The sequence below is a fragment of the Rissa tridactyla genome, chromosome 5 (assembly GCF_028500815.1).
Source record: "Rissa tridactyla isolate bRisTri1 chromosome 5, bRisTri1.patW.cur.20221130, whole genome shotgun sequence".
NCBI lineage: Eukaryota > Metazoa > Chordata > Aves > Charadriiformes > Laridae > Rissa > Rissa tridactyla.
In genome coordinates this window covers 22,164,391-22,181,971 of record NC_071470.1, presented here as the reverse complement: position 1 = coordinate 22,181,971, position 17,581 = coordinate 22,164,391, and the positions used below count along the sequence as shown (strand labels likewise).

The 17,581-nt window shown below is 40.4% G+C and overlaps 1 protein-coding gene across 3 annotated transcripts in view; it reads right to left on the bottom strand.

The window, feature by feature from the left end:
• The window catches only part of PPARGC1A (PPARG coactivator 1 alpha), a 68,057-nt gene that overhangs the window by 4,516 nt on the left and 45,960 nt on the right, over window positions 1–17,581 (bottom strand). For all 3 annotated transcript variants that reach the window (XM_054202686.1, XM_054202687.1, XM_054202689.1), the window contains 5 exons: window positions 12,488–13,400; window positions 11,823–11,927; window positions 11,566–11,686; window positions 2,711–2,832; window positions 2,205–2,356 (listed from right to left, as the gene is read on the bottom strand). In XM_054202686.1, the coding sequence (XP_054058661.1) occupies window positions 2,205–2,356; window positions 2,711–2,832; window positions 11,566–11,686; window positions 11,823–11,927; window positions 12,488–13,400 (1,413 nt within the window). The remainder of the gene's footprint in view (window positions 1–2,204; window positions 2,357–2,710; window positions 2,833–11,565; window positions 11,687–11,822; window positions 11,928–12,487; window positions 13,401–17,581) is intronic.

Sequence of the window (17,581 nt, the reverse complement as noted above, 5' to 3'; positions counted from 1 at the left end):
GGTCCTGTGACCTGCAACACCTGCTCCAGCTTTGCTAGTTGCTCAGGCACAGACGTCATCATGTTCCTCACACAGAGGAGGGATTGTACGCTTGTGGCCATACAGCTCCAGTACAGAAATTATTGACGTGGCTGCAAGCATTGAATTCCCTTTTGGAGCCATCTCTGCTTAACACTGGCTCTCCCTGGTTCCTGTGTCACAGCTCCTTTAAGAGAGTGCCCTTTTCTTACCATTTCATGGGTTGAATTAATCAGAACTCCCCATCTACCACTATAAGACACACTGTACATTAAATGTTCATTACAAGTTCTGTTAAGACAATATCTTGTCACAGAGGAGAGGTGTTAAACTTCTGACTACTATTTTCAAGTGTTTTCTTTCTTCTGTACTCAACCCAAAGCTGATTAATTCTCTCTGTCCTTGTACTAGCTCATGAATTTTAAAGTTCATCCTGCCATTTTCTTATGTAGCTCTATCAGATACTCTGCAAAATACAGGGAATGCAGTCTGAAGTACAGAAGCTCAAGCTGTCAGCAGGACAAAGTGAAAATACCCTGCTCACAGATACTATGGGAATCCCACTCAGTATGGAGAGACCTGCCAGGGAATACTCCCAGTGATGAATAACGTTCAAGAGGGTTTCCTTCAGACAACTTATTTTAAACCCTAGATTTTCTGAGATACACAGACGACCCTGGCTTCCAGTGCTGAAGATAAGTCAAATCAAGTCAAGACTTCAATCTGTTTTTACTGTTTTTATCAGCCTACATTTCGACAAATGTCTAGCTACCTTTTATATTTTCAACATCAACCCTATATCTCTTCAGCAGTCAATTGCCTTTTCTTAGCTTTACATTATCTGTTTAGCCACTGAAGTGAATTATAGCATATTCATTGTGAACAATGCGTATCATCTTTATAATTTATTCTGAAAAGACATCAATTGGTTAGAAAAAAAATTATCTGTATTCACTTCCTGCATTGTACAAAGCCGAGGGCAGCACATACAAGATTTCATTAGCACTGTGTTACAGGGTTATGAAAGATTTTAATGACTGTGGTCATTTATTCATAAAAAACACAATATCTGATTAATATAGATTCAATGGCAAAAAGTCCCTTGCTATGTTATTCAGAAAAGAGTATCTCCCATACCTTTAGTCTATTTATACAGGTATTAGGAAAGGTTTAACATTTAATGAATACTTTACATTTTAAAAGGTAATTAAATTAGAGGTGAGTTTATAATATATTATGGTATTACAGAGGATGTTTTGGTAGTCTGCATGGTCTCTTTATGCATATACTTAACCCCAGTATTCCTGCTGCAAGACTTTGAACATTTCCAGACATCCGTGCAAGGGGAAGCATCCCACCCTGACCCAGAGCATAGGGCAGAATCATACATTTTTGCCCAGACAGGACTAGGACAGACCCAGATGTGTTATCGCAGCCAATATGCACACCAGGTACTGGAGTTATCACACCAGACATACTGTGGTCTGGGGACTGGTATGCACATTGCCCCACATCCGTGGGACAGCAAACACCAAGAGATTTGCTAAGCTCTCCAGAAGTCCCTGCAAGGAGACACCTTCTTGCTTATGCACAATTTGAGAACCACCAGTTGAGATCTGTGGCCTTTGCTATACTAAGGGTCAGATTTGATCACAAGCCCTTCTAGCTTTCAAACCTGAGAAACTATGAATTGTGTTTAAGGAGTGTCTCTGGCAAGTTCTACACATCTACTGCACAACTCATGGCAAAGTAAAAATCATAATGAATTTTTCTGGGTTGAGGCATCTACTTTGTTCTCTGTTTATCTGTCATATATACAAAACAGGTATTAGAACCAAGCAGTCGTAGCATAGCAATGAATAGTAAAGCGTGCAGGAGGTTTCTCTGGTGCTATCATTTCAATATGGAAATGTATTACTGAATATTGGGCACTTATTTTTGATAATGATGGAAAAGGGCGCTGAAAGAATTTTCATGATCTGAAATATATGAAAGAAGCCAGCTGAGATTAGAGCTCAGATTAGTAGACTTCTAAACTTCTTCCAGCAAGTGAAAACCACTTCCTTTAATTTCTCCCACTCATTTAAATAATATAAGCAGCAAACAAAAAAGAAGCAAACCCTAAATTATCCTGAGTTACAAGGTTCCAGTTATGTACTTCAATTCACATAGAGCAAAATACCTACCTAGGTCTGCATAGTTAGACTTGCAAAATTGCTTGCGTCCACAGAAGTACAGCTCAAAGTCAGGTTCATTTGACCTGCGTAAAGTGTATCCATTTTCAAGAGCAGCAAAGGCGTCACAAGTATAGCGGTAGGTGATGAAACCATAGCTGTCTCTGCAATTGAAAAACACAGTTGTGAACAAAAGCTGAAAAGAGTTAATGCCCATTAGCGTAACCCCTTCCTGAAAGCAAGAACTTGCAGGAGATCCAGCAGTGGAAATGCCAGAAGTACTGCACCCATTTATCAGCATGATTGTCCTGTCATGCAGCTAAATACTTATTTCTGGGACAGGAAATCTCAACTAGCAAGATTAATAAATAAGGATGAAAGAAAATAAATAAGGTTTTGAACTCAGCATGTCATCTGTCACAGCACTTACACTGGTAACTCCCATACCAGTAATCTTACTGCTGTATTTTTTTAAATACGGCAGCTCCCAAACACGAAGTAATCTCAAAAGTTCTTACCCATCATCCCGCAAATTTACTGTGCACTCCTCAATTTCACCAAAAACTTCAAACCGGTCCCTCAGTTCTGTTCGGGTTGTGTCAGGTCTGATTTTACCCAGATAAATCACACGACGTTCTTCCTGTTGAGAAACAGCAATGGGGAAGGCATATTTTTAACGAACGTGTAATAGAGATGAACCTATACATATACGCATGCAAAAACACACACATGGATGCGTAACTATAGTCATAGTCTCTTGTGGAAGACCTACTGCATCTTGCTAGTAAGTGAAACAGTTCACTCCTGAAAAGCGTCTAAGGTATTTAAATAACACTACATTTGTCAGGTGGTGTGCCCCTGGAAGGTTTAACTGCTTGCTGTCCCTGTTCTGCTACACGCTGTCAGACAACTCCCTTTGTATCCTACGGCACCTTCTTCCCTTCCACCCTTTCTTCCACTTCCCCTCCAAGACTGTAAACCCTTTCAAACGAGGAACTCCCTTTCTCTTGCCATCTATGCAACACTGCACAAAACCCATCTTAGTTGTGGAGTAGTATAAAGTACAGAATAATTGCATAAATGTACCACAAACATAACAAAATGTATTACAAACATAACATTATAAACTCAGATGACTCAATAGCTGATTCATCCTGCAATCAAGTGTTCCACCATAATCCATACCTTAAAATAGAGAGAAAACTGCTAGGGGTCCAGAAGGTTACTTTTATTAAAATAAGTTTGTTTTTTTTTTTGGGGGGGGGGGAGGCAGCACATTAAAATATATCTTGTGGTCACCATTACTTTTTGGTTTCTTTGGAAAAAAAACCTGACTGAAGTCCCTGATTTTTACAGGCTAGGGTGTCATCTGCATGTTCCTTTGATCCTTGGAGCAAAGCATCAAAGATACTTTCAAAACAATTGAGTCATGGTCATAGCCTTCCTTCCTGAGTGGAAATGCTCATCAGAATGACAGAAGGACTAGGAAAGCCTGTGGGAGTCGCTTTATGAATTTTTGGACGAACACTGTACTGAGGGTAGAGCCATTTAGTGAGCTGCAAGCAAAGCAAAAGACAAAAAAAGATCTTCAGAACGCTGACCTTAAGGTAATCAGGGCAAAGAAGCACCAGCTACACATGGCTTGGGTGCTCAGCCTTCCTGTCTCAGATTGCCTCTGGCCTGAAGAACCCCGGCACTACCAGTCCTACTGCTCATCCCTTACACACCCACACATTTGTCCCATAAATCGAACCACCACCACCACATTCTCAGCTGGTGTAAATCTGTCAATCAGCGGAGCAATGTCAGTTAAACCATCAGTTGGCACCTGAGACTTGTGCGGAATTTAGGTGCCGAATGCCGAAGGAGCTATACTGACTGCTGAGAATTCATGACTATCGTAACCTGGAGGTGCCTAAAGGCTAATGGCACCTCACGTGTGTGATGCAAAAGGCTCTAGGGACCTAAATATAGACTTGCATTCCTGCTCAGAAACATCCTAGCCTGAAGAGACAGGTAGCTTACAGTGTTACAATTCAGATATAGCACAAAATGCGTCTTCTCCATGAGTCCCCACAGAGACATAAGGCACCACTCATTCTTGGACCACAGAAAATAGGATTGAGATCAGGACAAAGCACATGCGGAAACAGAAATGATCCTGATGCCTCTTGTTTACTTGTTTGAGCACTCACTTCAGATAAAGGAGCCATCAGAACTCTTAGTTATGGGGGCCCAAAATCTTGGCTCCCTGTTCCCGGGAGAGCACTCTGCTCCCAGGAACTGTTTCAGGCAAAATAAATAAACAATTCCTGCAGCAGGAAGCTGAAACTAGTACGACATCCTCCCAACAGAAACTCCTTCTCACTAGCACACTCAGTCAACTATTTTTGCTGACTCTTTTCCTGGCCTTGTGCATCTCAGGGGCTCAGATCCAGTTACTCTAATCTCCTGAGAAATGAAGTGAGTTTAAAGCTGCAGAAAACAGAGATCCAAGAACCAAACACTTGTATGCCAAAGCCCTACGCATTAAGGTACGGCACAAGAAGTGACCACTGGAACCACCTGGGTCCTTTATAGCTCCCTGGTCAGCCCGGTGGAGTCCCTAGTCGCTCTACCAAAATATGTATGTGCTCTCCTTAATCCATGGGATCAAGCAGGTATCTCATTTAGATGCTTGAAACTACTGCCTCTTTTGATTACGTAAGAAAAAAAGGTGACTGCTTTGGTAGTCCTCTATAACCCTGCTGGGACGGACACTTTCATTTTTAAATGTTATGTCTTCAAAGTGCGTGGTCCAAAAGCTGCCCTTGTTCTCTGCCATAGCAGTGCAGTTTCGAGAGGCTAACATGTCTAAAAGTGTGCTCATGGGTGGCCATAAATTTAGGGAAGAGGGGGACTTTACAGCTGCTGCTTTTTATCTCTGTCTCTACTGTGTCCCAGTCCAGAGCGTGACCCTCCTGACAGAAGAATTTGGGTAGGGCTTCTGCGCGCTAGGGACTGTAGAGTGTAAGCAACAGAAATCTGCATTTCTTCCATTTCCCCCGTTCTAATTCTGCGTACTTCCAGTATGGTTGGGTGCCATAAACTTCAAAAACAGGAAAATCTGCATATGCACAGTAATTACTTTTTCAGACTGTTTTACCAAATCAAGGATTTAACCGCACTGAAACACTTGATAAGAAACAATTCCATTGATACTTGCTATTGAACCTAAATGACTGACCAGATGGAGCAGAACATAACATAGCAGACTGTCTAATATACTTTAGCTGAGATAATACATCTCGACTGAAAAAACATAATGTTTCACTCACTGACACAGAGATTGTTATATTACAGTGTGATGGAAATAACTATTGTACGCTCTTCCATAAGTCTGCGTGCATGCCTGTGCAATTTTTCCTTCTTCTATCCCTCTAATAACCTTTATATCTCTAATATCCCTTTAAGACAACTGTAATAAAACAAAACCGAACAATTAAAAAAAGGCCTGTTAAACTAGCATTAAGGGAATAAGTTAAACCTGCAAAATTAAGGAAATTCAAATTTAAAGCTGAAATGAACCATATGTCCTCCACTGTGCACACATGAGGAGATGTGTTCAAGTATTTTTTTAAGCAGAGTGCCATGATGGCACAAGATACTGCAGAACACAGGATTCATACAGCATTGTCTTTGTCTTGCTTAACTTTGGTTTATTTAAAGCAACTATGAAGAACGTATTTGTATTCACAGAGACACCTGCCTTTTATTCCCATTAGTAATAAGAGCTATACAAGCCTAACAAGATTACAACATACCCCTAAATGTTAAAGACCTTTATTTTATAATAAGTTACATGCAAAAGTCCGTATGTGCATATTAAGTACGCTTTTTACTGCACTTGTTAGAGGAGATGATATATGGCTTGGAAACCTAGAGAACGGCAGAGAAAAGCTTTTTGTTTCCCATTTAATGCGGGCAGAGGGCTCCTGCAGGAAACTCCAGAAGATACTGTTCATGTTTCCCTCCCAAAAGTGCAGACGATTTATTTTGCATCATAAGCTTTAAGTGTAGTTCCTTGTTTGCCAGGTAAAAGAAGGAAGAAAGAAGAGTCCTGCCAGCTCCCTCAGGCCTAACACGTCTGTCTTCTTTCAGTTTATCTAAAGCTCCTTCTTCATAATCTTGCTCTTTCCTCCTTGCAGTAAAAACATTTGAATAGGCAGATGTGGCAGAAAATCTCAGACTGAAAAGCAGTAGTTCAAGTCTCAAATGAAAATGCTATAGCATTAGAATGTCAAAACTTGAGAAAACATGACCAGGATATACCTTACACATCTAAGGGTCAATAATGGGACCACGCATCCTGCAAAGCGTTCACTGATGGTAAGGACTTTTTGTCTCGCAAAGGCCTCCTCCAAAGCTTTATTTTGTTTTCCCTTCCTCATTCTTAATCCTTTATTTCACAAGGAACTAAAGCACAGACCACTAGATGTATTAGTTTTTGCATGTTTTTTTGTACTGGGCTTCTTCACCCAACACTTGTTTGCTTTGCCTGCCTGTGGTGCTGCTAAGTAGGGTCTGTGGGAAACACTATGAGGTAACACCTCATAGCGCTGCTGTCCCCGTTTTCCCTACTGCTTTTTGTCTGCGCATCTGTGGTGCATACCTAGTTCTCCAAGAGCCAGGTAATGCTTTATGCGAAGGTAAGAGAAGAAATCCAGGGCCATTTTAAAGCTGTGGTCTACCATGGGCTTGTCAAAGGCTCTGCTGCTTCCTCCAGCGTGGGCGGCTGGCTGGGTGCAAGCGTGTGCCTGTGCTGCCTTCCACGCCAAGTGACTTCTCTTCCAGTAGAAAGCCATGAAGACTTATATCCTTAGAGTTGGAGGCCAAATACCACTTTGAAAGCGCAATGGGAATGGTTGGGCAGAGTTTGAAAAATAGAAACTTTATGGACGGAAAAAGCCATTGAAGCTTAAGATTCTGACTTGGTAACAGTAAGAAAATTTTCCTTTAGGTTCTGTATTAAAGAAGAACAAGTATGACCTGTGGACAAGCATGAACAGCAAAACGGAAGTCATGAAAACGGGAAAAAAAAGAAAGAACATTGCACTAAATTGTCAAGTGCTGCCGTGTGGCTAACAGTTTAGCCACGCTACATGGTGACTGCTAGAAAAATAATGACGGACCAGTAAACCTGAAGATTTAGGTAATCCGTTTGATACATTTTCAGTATCTCACACAGCAAAGTTAGAGTGCCTGGGATCACAGCCATCAAGATGAGCAATGACAAAAAAATCCAAACTAAATATACAATGTACATTGGATCCTTCATTAGTGGAAATGCACTCCATTATAGGCTGACCCTGGTTTTAGACTTTAGAGAAGCCAAGCACTCATTTATGAAACCACCTTTCTCCTGCCTTCCTGTTGTAGAGCAATTTATTTTCTTTGAAACCATGTGTTTCTTTCCGCCGCAGTGGCCTCACAGCGCATTTATCTTCTTACGTCTGTAAGCTCTCTGGGACAGGGACTCTTGATACTTGTTTCATGGAGGCTGTCAGCACTTAGAAATGAAAAGTAGTAATGTTAATAGTAGCTTTCTACTCAGGTATAAAAGCTGTTTTTGTTACACCTCCTGGCAGCAGCCAGTGTAGGCAGTAAACGAGTTGCAGGGAGGACACGACAGTAAGTCAGTATCGTGGCCAGAGCAGCAGTGTAGCAGAGATCCAGAACACCAAGCTGCTCATCAGACTGTTTAACCTCCCAGCCCTGACGCACCATGTCAATGGGGAACCATGAATTGGTGACTTGAAATGTGCTAACTATTTCTGATGTCATGCCTTGGGAAGTATTAGCTGCATGGTCTAATGAGCTGCTGGAGTAAAAGTCCGCATAACTCTGAAATTTCCTGGGGTGTATCAGAAGAAAAAAAGGGTCCTCAGTCTTCTTGGCAAATCAGTGATCTACCTTGGTTGGGGGTTGGATCCCAGTTTCTACAAAGCCCTAAGTAGACTGTCCTGTCCTGCAGTCAGTCCTCAAGTTTCACGATGAACGCGTCTCCACTGTGATCTGGTTTGGTCTGATTTCGTGATCTGATTATAAAGTTAAAGTAAGTCCTGGTGGCACACCATCCTTATGTTTAATAAGGACCCATTCTAAAACAAAATGGGGACCCAGTGAAATAAATCAACTCAAGACTAAACTAAACTATGCTAACATTTGCTCAGTTAGCAAAGGCATCACGATCAAAAGTATAAATAAATGAATGAATGAATGACAAAAACATTTCTCTTACTCTCTTAACTGGAAAATATCTTGTGGGCTCAGCCCATAGTTTTTGAGTGTGACTGCTCAAAATTAAGACCCTAATCCACAAAAAAGGCACTGAGTCTCCAGTAACTGGAGAGAGGAAAAGAAGAAAAGTAAAAGAAGAATAATATCGCAGTACCTTTTGAAGTCAAACCACCTGTATATAGCTGTAAGTCTAGATAGGAATTCAGGAATCCATACAGGGAAATGCTAGCCCAGGCTTCTAGCTGATCTGAAGCTACTGCAGCCAAGGTGCTGTGTGCAAGACTGAAGGGGCAGCCGTTTAAACATGCTTCCACCACGTAGCATGAGCACAGGCTTCTAAAACGAGCCTCCTCAGCATCCTGCCAATATGCCTTCTCGTCTGCCAAAATCCAAGCTGCCTGCACAATCAGAGGGCATTGCTGCACATATGGTTTTGACAGATTAAAATATGTGATTTTTTTTTTCCCATTTCTTTTTCCTACTTTTCCGACGCTTATTGTCACACAGAGACTAATTCTAGATATTGAACCAATAATACCTGATGGCTTTTAGCTCAGTCATAGCTTCTGTTCCCTCTCCACTGTGCATCCTTTCTACAACTAACTCCTGAGATCACAGCACAGGGCTTCTCACGAAGAAAAGCCACCTGCCCTGTGTAACACCTTAGTACTGCCCAATCTTCGAGCCACTCTTTTAACAGTATCTGGAGGTATGTGGTCATGAATCAGTTGCAGCAGCACAAAAATGGGCTAGAAAGAAAATAAAAAGTTCCCCAATGCATAGAGCAAAGAAACCTAAATTTATGGGACTGTTGAAAGAGTTCAAGGAAAGAGAGAGGAGATTCTTGTGGCCGAACAATAAACGAGTTGAGGAGTCCCTCAAGAAAGAAGAGTAACACAGAAGAGACCCGTAAGCCAAAAGGAATAAGAAAAGGAGCAGAGAATGCTAGAAATAATACAAATTTTATCACTGACTTCATGGGCTCGGGGCTTTCCTTTCTTTGCTGTCCTCAAACCCCTACTTATTTGCACGGGGAATGAACTGGCATGATTCAATACAGATTGGCTGATAGACTTTGGATAAAGGAGTTAATAGGATTTCATTTACATCTCCTGCAGCTCTTATACAGGTGACTGGATTTTAGTATTTTGCCATGTTCTGTTTATTGATATTTACTTTTTTAGTTTTGATTTATTTATGTTTATTAATAAATAATTTCATTTATGAAGTTCATTAACGTGCCAATGCTCACTTTAGAAAGAAAATAAATTCAACCTTGGTTTTGAAATGTCTAAAATTCTTAACATAGGAAGTTCTTTCCTTTTTCCTTTTCTCTTGATTAGCTACTTGCCAAATATTTGTTGTTTTAAACTAAATCAATTTTTCTACCTCCTCAGCAGGATTCATGTTTATTTATACCAGTAAGGTACAGTAATTGAGAAGTAGCAAGATACACCCATGACAGAGGTCTACTTGAATCTCTAATTTGTGTGAGATCTAACAGAGAACAACCAGTGTAAGTTACGATTGCTGAAAGGTAGCTTTCATCTCTAAGCAGATGGAAGCCAGATATTTTAAAACTAAGTGCAACAATTGACTTAAATATAGCCCTGTCTGAAGGCAAGCAAAATCATTCCATTGCCTTCACTGAGTTTCAGATCAGCACAGCAGAGCATGTTACAGCTCTAAATCTCATGCTTTGCAAAATACACCTATCACCTGCATTTTGTAGATAGGGCACATGAAGCAGAGAAAAGTGAAACGATTTGATGAAGCTCAGGCAGAAAAACAGTAGCAGAGAGAAAAAAACCCAGAAAATAAAGATGTCTGTTCCCTCCCAGAACTTGTTGTTGCTGTAGACTACACCAGCCTCTGTCAATCCCTACACACTCCCAGTTCTGTAGGTGTAAGTATTAGGAGAAAGGCTGCCGAGTGTGTGACAAATCACCTTTTACTACAAAGTCCACTAAAAGCACTGGAAGAAAGACCTATTAATTTTGGAGAGCCCTGAGAGCACTAAGACAGAGCACTAAGGGAAAAATCTAGAAACAAAGATGAAGTGTCCCAGTCTGCACCAGTTCATGCAGGAGCCAGCGCACAGCCACAACAGCAGTGAAGGTACACCTGAACAGAAAGAGCAGGACACAGAAAACCGAGCGGAAAATGTTAAGGTGAGCCACTAAATGGGCCTAGCAACTACAAGAGGAGTCCAGATTTACAGCAGCTCCCAATTTATCAAAACCATCACACAGTTGCCAATGGGGAACTAAAAAGGGGCAAAAGCCACCTGTCCGTTTAATAGCCATTCTTCTGTTCTACTGCTACAACAGCCAAGAGAGTTGCTCATCCCCGCATGGGTATTTCTTTCGCCTCAGGTATTTCAGTTGTTTCATACAGAACGTTGATGAACAAAATAATTAATTAATACATATTCATTATGAAAGGGCCAGTGTTAAGTGACATTTTTAAATTGCATCATGTCTTCAGACTATTTGTTTTGCTAAAAATAACTTAAAAATTAACCGAGTCATAGACAGGGGAAAAAAAATGAAAAATCATTCTTCTGGATCCCAGTTTTGAATTCTGTCATCTGCACCCTCTGTATAGACAATTACAGCTACTATGGAAGTCCAGCGATTGGTATGTAAGCTGACGCCTTATACTGCTTATGTAAAAAAACAGAAATATAGAAAATAGACATTGACTCCTGGCACTCTGGCAGGTGATATATAGTATGAAATACAGGTTCACTGATAGATCTGTATAAGAAATAGACTGGTTCACTTTTAATTGTCTTTTGTCCGGGATGAAACCTTTTTTTAGTAAGCCCTTTGTATCTGTTGACTGTGAAAAACTTGGAGACTTGCAATTTATAGAACCTGAAAAAACTAGTATTGTAACATCAAAATGCAAATTGTTATGAAAACACGCATTTGCCTAAAACTCAAAATACTAAGAAATACATGTAAGCAGATTTTTGTATTATGTTTTTTCTTTTATAAAAAGGAAAATAAAGTCTGAGTGCTAGCTTTAGAAATCTAAGAAAAAAAACAGAAATCTATTTCAAAATGAAAGTTATCTTCATGGTGCTTACAATTGCTTTCTGCCTCTGTCTCTCCCTTTGTTTGGCCCTTTCAGATTCCCGTTTTTCATACTCTTTGCGGTATTCTTCCCTCTTCAATCTTTCATGCTGATATTCCTCATAGCTGTCATATCTAGGAAACATAACTTAGTCATTAAATCAAGCACCTGCATTTGTGAATGTAAAATTAGTAATACAATTTGTGGAATGCTTCATTATCTCTTGAGAACCAGCTGCAAAGCAAACCAAAGGCGGGCAAAATGCACTACCTGGGTCTGCGACTGTACGGTGATCTGGATCGCGATCTTGCACGTAAGGGAGAACTTCTGTATGCTCGGTGTCTACAGTGGCTGGACTCATAATAGCAACAAGATCTGCGGGAAGAAACACATTCACCTCTGTCACTCAGTTTGAATCTATTAACACCATTTTCTACCTCTTCCCCAAACTCACAATTTCTTCTAAGCTACCAGTGAGATTTTCCAGTGACAGTTTGAGATCTCCTAGTCAACTAAGGGGCCTCAAGTGATTTCACCCCCCTGCCCTTCTGTAATGTTCCTTATTGAGGCTAACACAGAGCAGAGAGTCAGCCACTGTCAACTTCATCTGATAGGGACTGCAGCTAGATTGGCACCGGGCAGCTCACAGATAATGGGAAAGGTTAGTTGTGTACGTCTCTCACCAATTGCTCTGCCGCTGACCTGACTGGCTCCACTCAGAAAGTGTAAACTTGGCAAATTTAAAGGATAATGGCAACAAGTGTTTCTGTAGCAACCCCATAACCTTCAGAGTTAATCAGCTCAGGAGCAATAGAATAAGTTGCACTGGATTAAGTTATTTCTTGTTTTTTTCTTTCTTTCCTTTAAGTTGCTTTATGTTTTTGCTGTTTTCCTTCTTAACTACGATGATGATACATGAATTTGCTGTACTGTACCTTGAAGAGGATCTACTACAGGGCGACCTTGATCTCGATCGGGAATATGGAGAACGGGAGCAAGACCTGCGTTGAGGAAAGGACCCTGATCTAGAGCGTGTCCTTTGGGATCTTTGAGAAAATAAGGATTTGGGTGGAGACACTGAATCTCTGCATGGAGAGTTAAAAGAAGAGCAAGAAGGCGATACGTCAAATAATGAATAGGCTTGTGTCCCATCCCAAGGGTAGCATAGTTTATCACTTTCATCTTCACTGTCATCAAAGAGACCATCCATTGCTAGTCCTGAATTTATAAACATAGGTAGTTTGGAGAATTGTTCATTACTGTAATCACTGTCCCTTAGTTCTCTGGTCTTATCTGCTTCTTCATCAAAAACAGCTTGGCTGGGGTGACCAAAATGCTTATTCAGTTCAGCCCGAATTTCCTGGTCTTGGAGCTGTTTTCTGTTATTACCGAGGGATCCCTGCTTACTTGTCTGTAAAGTCTCTTTCTTGAAATACTGGTCTTGTTCTAAAGAAGAACAAATCTGACACTGCCACCCAGGTGAAGAATCCTTAAATTCTAGTTGTCTGGAGTCCTGAAGTTCCTGGGATATTTTAATGTGTACTTCCGATTTCGAATTCACAGATTGACAGTAGTCATGGTCACCAAACAGCCGCAAACTGGGCCGTTTTGTCTTTCTCTCCTCATGTCCATTGGACAGTACTGTAGTCTTGCTAAGCTGTGCGTACAGCTCAGACTGTTCTGGACCCTTCTTGATTGGGTTATTTCCTTGAGAACCAGAAGACTCACTATAGCGGGGCTTTTTTGAAGGTGGTACAACAGTCTTGCATGATGACTTCAGTTTAGGTGAAGTCCTAAAAGGATTATCCTGGTTGGCTTTATGAGGAGGGGTCGTAGGTGGAGTTAGGCCTAAGGGGAAAAAAAGGAGGAACACAATATTTTTAAGCACACACACACAACGTTTATAAAGGCGGCTCATATGCTTCTTTAGAACAGATACAAAGCAAGACCCATTCTGTGTCACTTTAACACTACTAACACTGGGACTTAGAGTATTTAGGGTGTGAGACACCAAAGGTCTGGTAACGACAATAGCAACACTACTAATGCATCACCATTAATCCTCAGCATCATTTCTGCCCCTCCCCTTCCTTCACGACAGCCGCCTCTCTCTCTGTAGATTTTCATAGAAAAGATCAAGAGATAAAACCTAAAAGGCTTTTTTGTTAAAAATAAAAAAGATTTTGATACAAAAATCAAAAGTCAAAAGACGGGCACTGTCAAAAACCTAAAGAAATTAGCAGACAAAAACCTGAATAAAAGCAAGCCTAACAAAAATAAAGGAGTGCTACCAAAGGAACCTTGGTAGGATGCAGAACTACTTGAATACAAGGAAGTACAGCAACTCCACAACTCAACCGCAATGACTCTTTGTCTCCGCAGTTCATTAACTTATTAAACCATCGCTAATGTATGTATAATACTTTCTTGTAAGCATAACTAACCCATTTTGCCTGAAATGTGGTTCTGCAACTGAAACACGAGTGAACAGGACAACTGCAATCGTAATGAACCATTGCATTTAGAACTAAATATTAGTGAGAGTCATGAAGTAGGGACTCAAAATGAAACAGAGAAGTATTCAAAGACTAAGATACCACTAACTACCAGGATTGTTCACATTATAACAGTAACAGATTATATCATTATGGTGAGACAAAATTGCAGGAAGGACTACAGCCCATTCCAGTAAAACCTGGGAACTGAAACAGCATCTTCCAACTATTTTTATAAGGGTAGAATATAACTCTCGATATTTTCTGTAGAAATCATGGAATTTCTTCAGGCTTTACAAAAGGATAACCCAGGACACCAGAGCAGAGTAACAGCAAACTGCAGCAACTGTTTAGGAAAAAATCACTCTTCAGGAAGGTACTTAGCATGCTATGTTTAAAAAATTTGTTTCTGTCTCATTGATCCTAATGTAATTTAGAAGTATATATGCTTAAAATAAAAGAAATTAGACTGAGATTAGGGAGTTTTCCTAGATAATCCAAACCGTCCTTAAGCGCTCCAGAAGCTGATGCTGCTGAAGATTTCTTCTTCTAGCCCAAGCAATGAGTTTCCATTACTTCCTTAGCAAGAATGAAAAGAGAGGGCAGCCACACTTACAGGAAATGTGTATTTCAAACATGGCTATAGAGTTTTGTTTTGTATTTTTAAGCATGCAACAGAGCTCAGCAGATCAATGCAAATGGAACATGTTTTATAGTGTTTTGCTGTAAAGAAGGAAAAGCGTCCATCAATGCATAGTGCTCCCTAAGGAGCATAAATGGAGACTGGGAGTCCCATTGCATTAGCTGCAATGAATTTGTTCCAGAAAAAACGAAGATGGGAGTACCAAGGCATGAATACTTGATGTGAGAGAGAAGCTTGATTTTGTCTGAATGTTTGGAAAAAAAGGTTACGAGCTACCCACAGCTACGTGAAGACTTTGCCTAATGCCACAAAAATCAGGGAAACTGAGGCAACGATAATGACACCTAAAACCATAGTTGCCTCAAATTTGAATTTAATAATGAAAAAGTTTTGTGCAAGTTCATCATTGTTAAACTATTTCTTTTAATTTGAGTCCTCGATTTTTTCTTCCTTCCCAAAAATTCCCTTGAGTCAGCAGCACCTATTTCACACCTTGTCTGCTTCCCCACCAACAAGTATTTTTGACTACCAAATGAATTTTTGGTAAAATAAAGAGAAAAGTCCTCTTCAAAATTCTGCAGTAATAATTTCTGGATGAAAACTTCAGGCTCAGATTCAACAAAGATTTGAGTAAGCAAAAACCGTTTTCTAGATAAAAAATGTAGAACTGTCACTTTTACTCATGAAATGACACAGCCCATGAGAGGCTCTGGGGTTAGTTACTGATTTCTTGGATGTAGTTTTAAAGAAGGAATGAAGTAGAAATACAACCCCTCCACAATGAACATGCATATTTTAAGAATTTCAGGCAAAGAAACCCCAGAGATAATCCAATTTTCAAAATAAAATATTGTTTCCATTTCCACTTCTTTATAGCAACCCCCGGCAGGAAGTAAGATAAACACAGGGCACAATGATTTCCAGAAGCCCTACAAGGAGTCCAACAATCTTTAGAGGAAGGGAAAAAAAAGGCCCTACCAAAAAAACTCTTGCAAAAGTACAGACTGAGCTAAATTTACTGGCACTTCTCTTGCTGGCAGAACTGTGCTGGGGACAGCCTAAGAAAGGGCTTCCTCGTGGCGCTTTGGCTTTTTTCCTGGTTTTCAGCAGAAGCAGGAAGTGCACAGGCAAGTAGAAACGGATAAAAGTTGGAAAATGTTCATTTAACTTTTGAACAAACCTCCATCGGGGGACGGAGGAGGGAGTGAAGTTTTGAATTCATGTCACCACTACAGAGTCCACCCTCAGCGCGTCCTATGACCAGTCTCCAAACCATGAACTCTGAGAAACCCAGCTGACTGCACACTTGCTTCATCTTCACTAATCCCAGGTTATCTTCACCATGGGCCATGATCCCCCATCAACGGCGTTACAATATTCTATAACCATTGGATTATTTCACACGCACCGATTTCTCCGCCAACGTGTACATTTTAGCGTTGACAGTACAAGGTATATTCTGTGCTCTCTCTTGAACTTAGCAGGTTTTGACAGATTTATGGAAGGACAGATGGCCATTACGGGCTGAAGGCTGACAAGAGGCAGTTCAGAGCATTGTTAACACACTTGCACAAACTCTCAGCAGTGCAGCGCTGTGCAGAATGTAATTCAGACTATAGCTTTTTTATTGCTGCCTATTTTCTTTTGTCAAAAGAGCCTGCTGTGCACAGCAACAAATGGCTGCCATTACCCAGAATGTAATGGGTGTCAGACAAATCACGTAACACAAACAATCAAGAGTATGTAGGTCATATTTCAACAGAGCACAACCTTAGCAATATTTATGATTACTGCATTGAAATGTGCTCTATAATAAACAAGTACCTCTACATCACTCACACTTATGTACTTCTGCACAGCAAATCTGTTAGAAGCGGTACATACTCTACAATCATCCCCCTTAAACAGTCTTTCTTCTTTTTAAAGTAAAAGGCAAGTATTTTTTCATGACATGCTATAAAACCATTTTCTTTGTAGGGACTTTTCTTTAATTGAATGGCTTCGGTAAATGGTACGTTTGCACTTTGCCTTGCTCCGTCTATATACTATGAACTCACTCGGCGATCTTGTGCTTGAAAACAGCGTACATCAATTGCCAGCACTGCTGCCAAAGCAGCACCGTCCTCTCTGTGCTTGTGCAACAAAAGGTGTTTGCATGTGTGCCGACTCTGCCACCTCGGCCGAGCAACTTATTCCGAGAAAGTCCCTGGGAAACTTTTGATACATTCCAAAACTTCACTAAAAAAATCCCTTAGTAACTCATTTAGCTCAGCTAGGTTGATAAGCAGAAATTAGGGGAATGCCTTTGCATAGAACATGACATCTTGACTTTTTAGGACTGATTTCCAATGCTGCTTTACATAGACACCGATCTTTCTAAAACTCTACTGTAACTGTTAGCATTTAAATGTTTGATGACGTTTGTTGTGCTTTGAGGGGGCTGAGAATTAGTGTCTTTTGGGGAATGCAGCCCCAGAACCCTCCTACATGTGCGCTGGGCTTTTGAGAGGCCTTGAGAATGAATACTTTTATACCTTTTAAGTTTGAAAATGGATTGTCAAGGGAAATATTATTTAAGGCCACTTAAAACACTGAACACAAGATAACAGCTCGATTCAGTGAAAGAATCAGAAGAGGCTTTGCATGACACAAGATTGCAGAAGCCAGGAAAATATAATAAAATTAAACAGGCATCATATAATAAAAAACTACATGCTTGTTGAGTATTCATTTTAATCCTCTTGACAGTGCTGCAGAGACTAAACACAGATGCCTGAAAATATCAAATAATTTACTGTATTTTACTCCCTCCGGACAACTCTCTGCATCTCACGTCTCATTTTACCAGAATCATTCTGAGGTCAAACAAGTTCTTGTATGATAGATTTTAA